Here is a 14874-nt window from a genome sequence, read left to right as displayed (position 1 = left end):
ATGACTTTTTTTTTTTTTTTTTTAAACTAAAAGAGTATTCTACAAGCGTATTAAAGCCTCTCCTTTTATCTGGCATTTTACTTCTACACTAGCGTAGAACATTGCAACAGCAAATTTATAGGGTTGTCTCCTCTTTCAAAGGTCACAGCCATTTTAAAACTTCAGACTTCAGACTGCAACATGATCTATAGCAACTATAAATCAGAATTAAAGACTATAAAAACATAAAAGAAGGGCTATAACATACAATTTGGCTTATTGTAGTTATAAGAGTAGTCACATGAATTAATCATATGACAAAGACTAAATTTTGATGAGGTAAGAGCTATCTTTGTGAAGTTTAGTGGGTCAGCAGCATGAGAAAACATGCATTTACATTCATAAATGCCAAAAAAGCAACTAAATTCAGAATTGAATTTTTCAATGTTGGTTTTCAAGGGCAATATGAAATGGTGACTGCTCTGGGCAGAGCAGCACATTGTCATCATCTGGAGGGGGTCAGGTCTGCTGCTGCTGCTTTTACTCTGAACAGATGGCTGAAAAGAGCTCAGTTTCCAAGTTTGAACAAAACCTTACTCTTCTTTGCAAATAAGCCAATTTCCAATTCTACTCCAAGCGACATTAACATAGAAAAATTCTAGATAAATATAAATCGTCTGCTTGATTTCAGCTTCTATTTCATGCATAGTGTCAGTGTGAAGTAAAATAGGTTCAACACAAAGATTTTCGGGGGAAAAAAGCAAAGTTCCAAAAATCCAGTTATTTATAATTAATAAAATTTGATATCAGCGTTTACAATATATTTCATTTTTAAATTATATATTTTTCTTAAAGTTTCTTTTTAGAGAAGAAAGGAAACAGCACTTACTAGAGCTGTGATACACAAAACACTTGGGACTGTTGTCAAGAGTTGAATTCAAAGTAAAGAACTTCAATCAAAAAGAGAAGACACCCGGTGTCATTTACACAGACCAAGCCAGCAGCATATTTCCTGATTTTGTATGATTCTAACTCTCACGTGAGCAGACAGATAATCCGCGCTCCACAGCGAGTGACCTGTGCCTAGAGAGGAACTGAAGTTGTAAGACATTTCTTTAGACAGAATGCAGAGCTTCAGTACTAGGCTTTGACTTTTCTTCTTTTTATCAAGTAGTCAATTTGTCAGTTGCTGCTGTGGTGCGTTGCTGGCTAATAACTGGTTTGAATGTTCACTCACATGTGGATTGTTTTCAGGTTCTAGTTGCTCAAGTTTCTTGTCTTTGTTGACTATATAGAAAAGATGCAGCCTGATAAACCTTCCTTAATAACAGAAGGTTTTTCCAAAACTTGACTACTCAGTTGCAGAACAAATTTCTCTCTCTCAAAAAAAAAAAAAAAAAAAAATTCTGGTTAATGAGAGTATGCATTTTCCTGGGAGATCAGAATGGTATATTTTACAAAAAGAATGATTTGACTTATCGAATCCTCTAAAACATTATGGTTTTCACTTTATTAAATGAAAACTGCACAGCCTCCATTGGTATACAACAGACTACTGATTATACTGAGATTATACTACCTCGGTATAATCAGTAGTCACATATATCATAAGTCCCAAAACTAGGCAGAATTTGCATGGAATAAAGTAGGTAAAAACTGCCAAGCACAGCACTGAGACATCTGAGAGAGAGAACAGTGCTCAGCTGCTCCTAGCCTTTGAAATCAAAAAGAGGCATGTACGCTGCCTTGGGCAGAGGCATCCACAGCATCTTTCATTCCAGCACCTGATGAATTCCCGGTGCCAGTCCTAACCTCTGATTTGAGTGAACAGAAGTATAATTGGGATATTACCGTTGATAAATTGCTGATTTATATATTCAGAGGATATTGCACTAATTTTATATTACTGTATCATTATCATAGGGGTAGAATTGTGTGCATCATTGCAGTGATTTTAGGAATGGAATACGGAATATTATAATGCTTATAGGAATTCATAAAGAGAGCACAAGCTTGTAATGCATGAAATGATTACAACTGATCAGGGGGTGGGAGTAGAGGACGACTTATTATTTAAATGACCCTCAAACAGTGAACACACTGCAGTATCAGTACAGAATCTCTCTCTCCATCACCCCCAATCATCCCCTTGAACTTATTGCAATGATTTGAAAGAAGAATTTGGTGCTTCATAAATTACTAGCAAAATAAGACATAGCACAAGCTATTAGCAAAGCACTAAATACTATCAAGTCCTCAATATCACTATTCAAAGAACAGCTTTTATCCTGTAATAATTACAAATCAATTCATATATTTCCATTTACAAAACAAAAGAAAAGGCAACATTTAATTAAAGTAGTATTTTGACTGGGGGCAGGGGGCTATGCAAACCACAGTAAAATCTACTTGGCTTTAGAAGTGGTTAATGAGAATCAGACAAACATTTAACTGCTTCCATTTGACAAAAGCAGTCTGATTACTTCCTATAGATAAGTGATGGAAGGCTTTTTCTGTATTTAGATATGTTCAAATTCCAGGTAATGCTTTCACTTCTCCACTCTGTTTTTACTGCCTTAAACCTTTTTTTAGTGTCTTAGCCATTAGTGGGTTTTGAAAGAAAATCTAGCTAGATAATGTGAACTGACAATCATTCAAATCAGAATTAGCAGCAGAATTTTGAACTTAACCCTGTCCCTGATTTGGACAGCTGATGATTTGTAAGATTCATCTTTGATTATGAGAAGATAAACTCATAGGGCTCCTCCTTTCCCTTTGAGATCATCTTTAAGGACATCAAGATTTCAAACCTGTGATCACAACCATGTCTAGCTTTATTAAAATTAGTTGCCCAATAAATTAAAAAAATATTCAATTTGCATGTAAGTTGGTGTCAGCTACCTATATACTACAGAATACTGAATACCCAAGAGTTACTCCTGAAAAACTTATAAAAGAATGCATTCTTTAATAAGGACGGTCTTTAAAATTTCCTGTTTCTGTCGAAAAAGAGACACCAGTAAACTACTTTGATTTTTTTTTTTTTTTTTTTTGGCCACCATCAATTCTTCAGATTGCTGCATCATTTAATCAAACACTTTTCTATTTTCCATTTAAGTCAGAGGTATAAGTAGTCTAAAGAAGTCAGAATTTCAAGAAGTTTTACTGCAGGTGACAGCTGCACAACAATGAAGAAGAAAATACGGGCACTATACGCAGGTAAGTCTTACTGAAAAATCCTGGTCAATTATTTCAGCATCTGCCCAAACAAATTTACTGCAACAATTGGTCCAGAAAGTGGACGCTCAGAATTGCTATTTAAACAGAACCTACTGAACTGGGCATTTGATTGAAAGTTTGTGATGATGAGTAGTGATTAGTGGATGCATGAACCAGACTCCAACCAGCTGCTCTTCAGATTCTGGAAGCAGCAATCCCCTTGAGACAAGCTTTAAATATCAACTGTGACTTAACTCAATGTACTCTAATAAAATAGATAGTTTGTGCAAAGTATAAGAAATCCCATTGCAATCTTAACCCTTCCTGGCAGTGAGTGAGAGAAAACAGCCTGCCTCTTTGGCGTATGACCAAGAGAAAAACATCTAGATGATTTATGGAAAAACTTTGTTCTGGAAAGAGAAAATTATGCAACTCCAACACGTGACCTATAGTTTTACCTAAAGAGTCAAAAGGCTTATGAAAAAAACCTACCGGTAGGTGTAGATGCAACGCGTATGAACTTCAAAACTGGCTTTGCTGGAAGCAACGGATGTGGCCTAAGTAGCTCTCCTCAGGTAACATACAACCTAGCCCATCAGTCAAAGCAAAACCGAGAGGCATCAGATACAATTTAATAGAAAAGCGATACACAGACTGCAGTCCATGATATGGGCTTCCAAAGTATGCCCCCTTTAATTGCTACCAACAAATCAATCAGGTCTTTTAGAAACCTGAATTTTTTCTCTGGGAAGTTCAAGGCCTTTTGATGATACCGGCCATAAGACTGCTGACCGAGTTATGAGACATCCCATCTTCTTCCAGTAATCACATAGTCTGACAGAAGAAGTCTAGAATTTAATGCAGTTTTGAATACAGCAAAACAACCTTCCATATTGACTTCTGTGTTGTAAAAAAGGTATTTTGCCTCTATCAAAAACTTCTGAACAGCCTCTGAACAGTTATGACTACAAAACTCTTCTAGCAATTTATTACTAATTCTGTAAAATGAAGTTACATGGTTAATTGCAGTCAACCCCCTGAATATATAAAACACTTCCCAGTAGATTCAGATATGAAGGAGGCTGGTTGACAGATGCACATCCAGGCTGAAATGGAAAACATCACAGAGGATTGTCTTTTTTTTTTTTTTTTTCTGGAAACTCTGGGGACTAGCACATTAGTGAGGAAGAGTATGAAAACAAGTTGTTTCTCTAGCAAATTAGAAGTGCAGCCATGAAAACTATCGACTTGTAGTCATCTTCCGATACAAATACTAAAATCTTCATTTTCATGTGGATAACAAGTAAGTCTGACAGTAAAATTTATCATGTTAGCAACATGCACTGCAAAAGCTACTCTAGGACTATCACAGCCCTTGAACTCTCACTTTTGAGGCAACTGAACTTTTCCTGCTTAAATAATCTGCTTAAGCAATAAAGAGGAACCTAGGTGATGGAGAGCTACTGAACTTATTTCCTGTATGACACATTAGCCCCAAATGCATATTACTTCTTCAAAAACCAGAAAAGGTAGTCCCTTATTTGTCTGTTGTACACATACAACATATTACAGTACACAGACATCATATTACCCAATGTGATTTGACTGTTAATCCTAAAAATGTTATTTATCTGAACAAAAGAACTACCAAAAATGCCAGGACACTGGTGAGCAACCAAGAATCTGTTGAGGATGTACTCCAGCCTATCAGAGAGATCTTAAGAACTCTGAAGTCTTTGGAGGAAGAAAAAAAAAAGAAAAAAAAAAGGGGGCGGGGGGGAGCTCTACACATAGACAAGTGTCCTGTAGACCAAAAGTCAACCCCAATTTCTTGAGAACATGACAAAAAAACCCAAAAAAACAACATAAATGAGGGATAAATTTACTGACAGGACAGAGATCTAAATCTGGACAACAGCCTTCTTTTGTGTTATAGGCAGAAAATAATTTGATTTGGTCCCATTACATAAAATCTCACAAGAGACTACTCCACTTAGAAGAATGTCTTACAGGGTGTTATCAAGCATGTGCTGTTGCAAGATCGACTCTTACAGAATAATAATTGAGAGCCACTATCAGTAATTGCAGCCCAACATCTGCCCCTCCCAGCCCCGCCCCCCACCTCAGAAACAGTCCTGAAAAGGAGCCGATCCAGTAATTGTGGGCGTTACACCAAATTTGTCATGTCTTGATTAGAAAAAGCTTTCTGACACCACATAAGGAGAATAAAGAAGAGAGGGAAGCAGGCAGAAGGGGAAACATTGGTTTTTGAAAAATAAGATTTTTCTCTCATAGGAACATTTGGTTTACACTAATGAGGAAGACAGAAGCTGCTGGGGTTGGATTTACTCTGCTTTATGACTTTGTACTAGAACCCAGAAACCCAAATTTCATTCTTGAGTTCTACACTACCCATCCTTTCTAAACTTGCACAGTCCTGGCTCTTAAAATACGGTTTTCAGTAATAAGCTAAACTACATTAGGAATACTTGGCTACAATCATTATATTCTTCTCATAATAAATAGCCTTTATTTTCTTATTTGGTTACTGTAGTCATAAGCAACTAATAAGACTGACAGAAACACCTTTACTACCAAATCCTGTGGAGACTACGGATGCTGAGCCCCTTCTGAAGAGACCTGGTGATTCCTTAGGCATCAGAAGTTGCTGACTGAAGAAGGGTCAATGAATGCTTGCTAAAAAATTGTGGTTTCTTCAGGGTTAAAAAAAATTTCTCTTGCAGCCTAGCAATTCTGAAAGAAAATAGCGTTTGTTGAAAGCAACATGGAAGCTGGGAGAGAATAATCCTGCAAAGCTACTTCAGAATCAGATTTGTTCTGCCTAGGCTTGATTGCTCAAAAATATTTTTATATTTTGCCTCATCAGGTTCTTGTTTACCCCTAGAAAAAAAAATTGCAAGTAACATAGTTTTAGGGACAGAGATTCTCTTATATGAAGCAAGCTCCCTGAATGCTCCTTGATAACTGGCACAGCAGTCTCAAAGACAGACATTTTAAAATCATCATTATCAGTACACCACCAAAAATCCTCAAAAATTTAGGACAAGACAGGAAATAGTGTGAAGAGCTTTACAAAGGGAGGCTTAAAAAAGGTCATTGAAAACCTAAAAGAAAATTCTATACAAAGACAAATTACACAGCTACAGAAGAGCAGATTAGCATGCACTGTATTTTCCTACCACAGATTTTGTGAATTGCCTTGATTTGGGATTATGCTGCCCTGCTGTGGGAAGACACGAGGACTACAAATTCTATACGTGGCCTCGGATATCAGTGAGTAAAAGACTGATATTGTGCATGTGTGTGTTGGAACATACATAAACAAAGTTTAAAAAAGATCTTGCATCACTACTTGCCATACAATGTGTTTCTGGATAAGAAATGTCAGTTTCCATTCTAGCAAATACTATGATCTCTGACTTCAGTTTTTAAAATATAAAAATTGACTAGGCATTTTATGCTGGACTTTGGTGGTAGATCATTTAAGCCAAAGCAATTAGTTTCAGTACAATAGATTGCTGTATTCAGACAAACCAGATACCTTCTCGTGAATATGGCTGATAAAACTGGAATTCTGACTCCATACTTCCTCCTTGCAACCATTCATTCTTGTTCCTCTGGCAGAAGCTACCATTGCCACTGCAGTGGCAATGGAATTAACCATGCAAATAGTCCTCATCCACGAAATCACGATCAGACAGAAGCCTACCAACAACAGTGTTCCCATCTAACATTACCTTGGAGATCATCAGAAAGGCTCATACAGTTTGTCCCACCAGTTGTTTTAAATTAAAGCATGAGAATCACTTCACAATGTTACTATGCGCAACTTTGCATACACTATTTTCTTCTTCATGAGATCTTGTTCACCCTTAGTGTCCCCTGTGGAGCAGTAGGGACAAGTGTGCTTATTTTTATCAAATAACAGAATAATGAACTGAAGAACAGGGAAAACACAAGAGGATCAGACTGCTGCACCACACATCTAAATCAACTGTAAAGCCAAAGCATTCCTCCTGTTCCAAACCCATCCTATTTCCAGGCTCTGCCATGCTTCGTTTTCTCACTCTATATCTCATCTTTATCCAAACATCAGTCCTCCTAAATGAAAAGGAACAAAGGAAGACTTTTGCATAATTTTTGTCATTTTATAATACGTTGTGCAGTTTTTAGTGATTGCTAGAAAAATCATAGTTATCACAAAGAAAAATCAGTAAAGACTTTTTAGAAAGTTGTTTTAAAGCTAGCAATCTGTTAAAAAAAACCCTAAAAGAATGTTTTTGAAACAGTTGGCACCATCTGTGGAATAAAAAAAGGAAAAAAAATTCCTGTAGTTAGCATTAAGCATTGCTTAACTCAGCAGACCAGCAAATAAGTAAAAAACCCATCAATTTATATTTCAATAAAATATGAATTATCTGGATTTTGCCAGAGTGAAATAGACTGTGTCATGGTAGTGTGTAACTACATTTGATAACATTCTTTAGCGCATATTTCATTATTTCTCAACATCTCATAGGGGTACTAAAAAAATACTTAGCCACAAACCACATTTAATTCCCAAAACTCTGTGGTGAAAGCCAAGTAAACACATTACGAACTGGGCATCTGCTTACCCAAGACCAACACATGGCATTTATAATTTTGCCAGTTCCGTTACTAACGTATCCAAACAGATGCCAAAGGAAGTCATCCAAAGACTTTTCAGGCAATGGGAATGAATTAGCGTTATTCAGAAGCAAAGCATTAAAATCACCTCATGGATGACACTAACATAAAGACATGGTGCTAAGCCTTACAATGCATAGGAGGGGTAAAGAGAAATGTGAAGGCAATAATACAGATGCTCAGAACTAGAAATAGCAACCTCTTATACGCATTGTCAGCTGTTATCGGCTTCTCTTGCCCAACTGCATAATATACACTTTCAGTGGCAAAACAGCTGGGTGCTACCGGTCCCTCTGCCCTCCACAACCTAAATACTGAGCTCCCTGGCAACCAGTGTATCCCGTAAAGGCTATTGGATCTATCAGTGGATTTGGGGTTTGTTATTATAATAACCAAAACTCAACCACTGACCAAGCCACATCACTTTCCCAAACACATGTTCACGGTGTATTCTGTGATGTCAGGCAAGATTCAGTAAGGGTAACAAAACCCTAGAAAATCTGGGAAAACAGAAAAACCTGGATAATATAGATAGCATAGATGTGCTTGAGGAATATGGTGCAGACACATCCAGGTTGATCTGCAATCGTGCAAGGTCTAAAATCATAATGTTGGCACTGCACTGAAATAAGCCTTGTGTAACTCACCATGCTAGAGACTGCAGTTCAGCATATTTCACACACAACCAGTTTATGTCCACCAGGTCCAGCACTAAATCTGAGGTAATGTGTCTAAGCAGACCTGTGGTGGCACCATCCTGCTTAGGATGCCACATGCAGGAAAACCTTCTTTGTTCAAGCTCAGCGCTGCAGGAATGTTTCTGGATCTCCGCTAGTCTTGAAAACAGCTTACATGCCACGGCACCTAAGCTAGTCAACCATACCAACTAATAAATTAGTTAATAAGGCTTGCTAGAACTGACTACACATCTATGGCCTGACCTGCCCACTAAACTAACCAGATAAATCCCTCGGGGTGGGGTGGTGGTGGGGTGGAGGTCACTAGATTGTAAGCAACATTTTATTTTAATCTTTCAGATTTCATGCTTGATATTAGCCATGGCGAATAGTTCCTCCAGCCTTTTGTTCCTAGCCCTAAGAATATCAACAAAGTGCTCCTAATATAGTGCGACTACAAGGAATATTGCACCAACATAGTAAACATTCCACAAATTCAATAAATTATACCAGTAAGTAGATACTGGAAGTCTTTATTGATACACTCAGGGCCATGAGGGATGTCATCACCTGGACGTCACTATGAAGACAGAAAATCATGAGCTATAACTGCCCCAGGGTAAGACTCAGCTGACTGTGCTGACCCATGGCATCAACTACTGATGCCGTCTGCTCCAAACCTCTAACTGAATGCTTATCAAGGCAAACAAACAAAAAAAATATTGACCTTTGTTAGAAGTCCAGACACTGCCCACTGGTCTGACCCTACAGACACGAAGGAGTAATGAAAAAGGCTATCCATCAAAAGGATGCTAAAGTCTGTCCGGAGGTGATGGCATATTTTCAGAAAGAGCAGGGTTCAATTTTACTGCCAGTGGGACACATTCAAGTAGGTGGGAGAAGCCTTCGAGGTCAGGCTTTATTAATGTGTGAACAAAGATTAGCCTCCACATCATCCCCACTGCATTCCAACAATGCATTTTTCTTGTTTTGCATTGAGATTGCTAGCACACAAAAAACAACTCATTCTCTCCTCTATAATTTGTCTTTTTTTTTTTTTGGACATATTTTCCATTTGACAGAATCATATTCAAAATGTCAGAGAATTTACAGGCTAGCAATGCAACAGGGAAGAGAAGATATCTAGAAAAAGGAAGGGAGAAAACATTTGAATTCATGAGTATGACAGCTGAATAAGTCATGTCACTGAATTCTGTACCAAGCACGATTTTCAAATATCTCTCTTCATTTCACTGAATTTTTTAAAGAAATGCCCGATAATGCATCAAAATGGCTTAAAATAAAAAGTAAAAAAGTAAAAAAAAAAGATTTCATTTTAGTTCTAAAGGAACTTCTAATAAAAAGCAGCAGTGGAGACATTTTATTGTGGTACTTCTTTCAATGATTCCATAATAACTTCAGAAAAGAAGTACTCTTTATATATAAAATAGACCAAAAAGCTGTGAAAAAAATTATGATACACATTCAAACTTTACCCTTTGACTCCTGGTAATAACATTCTGTCTTCTATGCAGATGCTGCCTATAAGGGATCACAGTAAGTCAAGTACACTTGACCTACCGAGCTTAACATGACTGTAAGTGAATCTCAAAGACAGGAATGCGGGACGTATGATGCTGCAGCCCTGATTGATAACTAAGAAGTCAGTTATAAATAAATCTGGAACAGTTGGGGTTGACTGTTGTTTAGCACTTTCAGACAGACATTCAGGGCAACTGGCAGGGGCTTTGAAAGCTGTTTCCTACATTAGAATCATGACAAAAATAGAAGCGAGGCTGCATTCCCTTGTCTTCTGCTAAAATAGATCTTACTCAAAAACATTTTTACAAGTTTGGCGAGGCATAACTAGTCCACTGTCAGATACAGAACAAAATCATAATTGGAAGTCCCATGTTGATCTACCATGAATAGTTACTTATTGAATTAATAAGAAAAAAAAAAAAAGAAAAAAGAGAAAAAAAGAAAAAAGGAAAAAGGAGAAAAAGGAGAGGAAAAAGGAGAAAAAGGAGAGGAAAAAGGAGAAAAAGGAGAGGAAAAAGGAGAAAAAGGAGAGGAAAAAGGAGAAAAAGGAGAGGAAAAAGGAGAAAAAAGAAAAAAGCAGAGAGTACTAGGAGATATTAGGGACAAGGAGAAGCTGGTTTTATTACTTTTTTTTTTTTTTTTAAACTTGTAAGTGAAGGTACAACCAGAATTCACTAGCCAGAAAGACCCTGAAAACCTTTAAAAATAAAATAAAAAGGGAAAAGCATATATTTTACTAACTGTCCTTAGGAATATATGGGGGGTTTGGAGGTTTGGGGTGTTTTGTTGCTGGTTTTGGGGTTTTTTTGTTTGTTTTGTTTTTTTCAAATTCAATTACAGATGTTGCATAATAACTACTGACAGCAAGGCTGAGTTGCGAGAATGGAACAGGGAGAAGGGAGCATGTATGGCATTTTGTTCTGTTTTTAAGTGCTGCAAATACTGTTTACAGGGCAAGCATTCATCACAGAGTTATCTTGCCTCCAGCACTTAAGCTTCCAGATAAATTAAGTTGGCTTTTATTTGTGTGTTTTTTCCAGTCAAAATATATCTATGAAAATGTTGTAGGATTAGCTAGTTCACTGACAGAACAGCCCATTGTTCTGCCAAAATAATCAGTGGCCTTAATGAGCAATTAAGAGCTTTTGGGGTCAGTGAGAACAGAAAATCTTAACATATAGATCAGAAATTCCGTGTATAACTTCATGTTACTGTTTCCGATCATGAGTGAACTCCCAAACTATATGCAAGAGGCACGCATGACTGAGAATAGAATGTATGTAATATAATACAAACCCATAGGAGAGACTAGGATACAATAAGAGCAATGTGATTTAGCCAGGTTAACGCTCCGAACAGGTTCCCCATAAACTGTTCTTTCTCAACCAAAACAGGTCTGCATAGCGTTTTGCTGACAGATATGAAATTGCCCCACCTGCACGCGCTCTAAACCATCCTGAACCACATCAGCTCCAACCTAGCAGCTCTGTGACCGAGGTGCGTGATGCCAGCCTGCCCTCTCTTAGCAGAGCTCGTTGCTGCAGTTCAGCACCCGGCGCGCCCCGATGCAGACCCTGTGGCTCTGAGCAGGATCACCGCTCCTTGGGTCACAACACACAAAGCAGACTCATGCTTCTCTACAAAATACTGTGTACCCAACCCACCAGTGAATTCCAGCTATTATTCCTATAGTTTCTACAATATGCAAACTGCAACAGAATCAGCACTAGGAAGTTTCTGCAACTTGCCTTCTAAAGTAAGCCTAGTATATATTAGAGCGTGATTCAAGGACTCCAGGCTTACTGAAGAAGTACACACACAGGACCACGTTTCAGTCACCGAATTGTGTTTTTTCCATCAACTGCTGAAAGTATGCTTGTTGAAAGAGAGAAAATTTGTCATAAAGAGTCAAATCTTTTCTTTATAATGGATTGCCACATTGCAGATGTAGTTTCTTTTTACCAGAAAAGCCTGCATAAATGTATTTTAAACTAATTACCTTTAGGTGGAAAATATGACTTGCTTTCAGCTTTGTGAGGCCAGTCCACCACAAGAGGTCCAAACCTACGAAAGCTGGCAGTGATCTCATCTACAAAAAAACAAATGAGGCACCTTAGAGAGAATCTGAAGACTGACAGTGGCAAGGTAAAAATTATTACTTTAAAAAAACAAAACAAAAACAAAACGAGACTATTTTCTACACCTATTAAGAACAGTGAAAACTGCAATAATGTACATAGCGGATGCCTAAATATTCTTTCACCTCTATACTATACATGGCTGCTTAAAAAAGTAACTTTACATTCCGCTAATGCAAGTTTGCAGCAGGATTAAATGCAAACATGATCTATCAGAAGTGAATATGCTTCAGCTGCGGTCTATTTCTAATTATAGCCACAAAGCAGGGTCAGATGCAGGCACATGGGACTGGTGGAGGAGCTATATGTCAGCACGGCCACTCCTTGTAGCATGCCCTAGAAAGCAGGCTGCATCAGGTCATGCGACTGTGGGGATTTCACCTTCCTCAGTCCCTTCTGGAAATCTGCCTTGAGTTACCAGTTTATTTATATGCTTTTTGAGCATCAATTTAGAAACACCGTGGAACACACATCTCAAACTATGCTACAGGACAATTTTGTTTTATATGCAAGCGCTTCAGAGAAAAGTATTTAAAGTTATTTAAAAAAAAAATCTTTTTTCTCAATGCGTTTATGTACTTTAAAGAGAGAATTAGTTTAAAATTGTCTAATGTGATGCTAGGTAGATCAGAGCAACAATCCATCAGGAGAAAAGTTTGAAGAGAAAGGCAGTGGTTTTCCAGTTTTCTGATTGCTGTTTGAGATGTGTCCAGTTTATCTGACCCCATGAGCTGCACATCCGATTTTTGAAGCAGCTAGAGCCACAAAACACATATCACATAACTCAGGACCTGAAGGAAAAAGGTGTTAGTGGAGCAGAGGGTAACAGCTCCCAAGTGGCCGTGTTACTTCCTCGCAGGATAGGCTGGGCATATATTTTGATTCTGAGTGACCCAGCAACATTCACATCAGTTGTACCTGTTGGCCTGCGGCTTCTTACAGCTGGGGATTCAGATTACCCAGCAGTCCCTGTATAAACAGTCCTGCAACTCATGATGTGACATGGGAGCTACATTTGAGCTGTTTGTAGACCATAGATTGGCAACTCATACTACTACTTTATTAAAATTACACGTGGTTTAGGCTTCAAGTTAGTAGATCAGATTCAGAGATCCCTCTCTTTTCATTACAAGGCATCCTCAAATTCCCTATGTATGCCAATTGAAGCTAGATAGTGGTGGATTCCCGCTACAATATGAAAAATACACCAAACACTCTCACAATTTTGGTTTGGGAGTCAAGGTGTGTGGGGGCACACGCAAGTAGAGCAGATACTGATTGAGGAAAAAACCTGATCATCCCTACTAAGCTGATTATTATTTTGTAACCATATTAATTGCCCTACATTTGTCAACTGAACACTGCATATGTGCTCGATTTAAGAGCTGATTAATTAAAGCCCGATTTATTTTGGTAAGGACTGTATTAACAAAGTCCTTAGAGTCAAACAGATCTTTTAAAAAGAACAGGGAAAGACTATGGAGTACCCACTAAGTTCCCTTTTTCAGCTTCCACACTTCACATACGTGGGAACACATGCTGCTATTGCAGATTAGAAGACCTGCTATGCAGGCGTTTCTGTCTCCATCTCGTCTGATCTACAGTACAAAAGAACGTCAAGTAAATTCTCAGGTGTTGGGGGTGGTGGTGTTTGTTTTAAATAATGCCACAAGCACTATAAGCAACATAGCTGGGAAAATACATTTATTTTTATGAAAATCTGACCTCTTTAAAGTAATTATATGAAAGCCAATTCCCACATCTCACCAATGTAACTTATTCACAGTACCTTCATCAATGTCAGGAGGAAGACCTCCAACAAACACCTTTCTAGAATAGCGTTCCACTCTTTCACCATTCTGACAGCGTGTTGGAGAGCTGAGACCTGATGATAAAGACTGATCACCGTGACTGTCGTCTAGGAAGCCATCTTCAAAAGGAAAGAGTGAAGACCGACCTGTAACAGATTTTGTAGTATCTATAGTTAATGCTATTTCCTGGAGAATTAAATTTTTCAGTAAAAAACATTGTATTTTCCTTTTACTGTTTTGCTTTAGCAGAATTTGCATTAACAGGCCCAACTAAGTGTTCCAGTTATCCAAATGATAGTAAATCAGTATCCAAATAGTAATGATCATAAATCCAGTATCCAAATGATAGCAAATTAGTATTCCTTCTATTTTTCCAAGACTATAGTATCCTTACAAGACAATAAACCTAATTTGGCTTTAAAACAACCCTTGCAAATGGCTAGCAATGAAAACCAACAAGTTATCTGATGAAATTGTGTGTCATAGCTATAGAAAGAACCTTTGTAAGATTTACATTTCAAACCGATTCTTAGAGATTTAAATCTTCCATAATAGATCTTGCAGGAAGGATCTGAAAGAGCAGATCCCTCAAGCCATTGCACTGCAGAGCAGGACAATCTCCTTCAGAGTGCTTTACAGGGTCCTAGCCACAAGGGCTGCATCACTTCCTTCTCGAGTGAACAGAGGCCCAGTCTGAGTAAGGGGGCAAACAGCAAAATAAACATAGAAAAGCTTTGTATTGTGCATATTAAACATGTAGGTGAAGCAAGAAGCTTAGCTAACAGGAAAAAAAAAAAATCTTTAAAATCTTATTAAGTA

General features: G+C 37.8%; 1 protein-coding gene across 8 annotated transcripts in view; it reads right to left on the bottom strand.

Moving 5' to 3' along the window:
• Positions 1-14874, bottom strand: part of CPEB3 (cytoplasmic polyadenylation element binding protein 3) — a 100076-nt gene that overhangs the window by 20964 nt on the left and 64238 nt on the right. For all 8 annotated transcript variants that reach the window (XM_087765852.1, XM_087765848.1, XM_087765850.1 and 5 more), the window contains 2 exons: positions 14034-14201; positions 12106-12195 (listed from right to left, as the gene is read on the bottom strand). In XM_087765852.1, coding sequence (XP_087621978.1) covers positions 12106-12195; positions 14034-14201 — 258 coding nt within the window. The remainder of the gene's footprint in view (positions 1-12105; positions 12196-14033; positions 14202-14874) is intronic.

The sequence above is a fragment of the Nipponia nippon genome, unplaced genomic scaffold (assembly GCF_047370975.1).
Source record: "Nipponia nippon isolate SJK-2023a ecotype South Korea unplaced genomic scaffold, ASM4737097v1 scaffold_3, whole genome shotgun sequence".
NCBI lineage: Eukaryota > Metazoa > Chordata > Aves > Pelecaniformes > Threskiornithidae > Nipponia > Nipponia nippon.
Note: the sequence above shows the minus strand (reverse complement) of the source record. Positions and strands in the feature narration are given on the sequence as shown.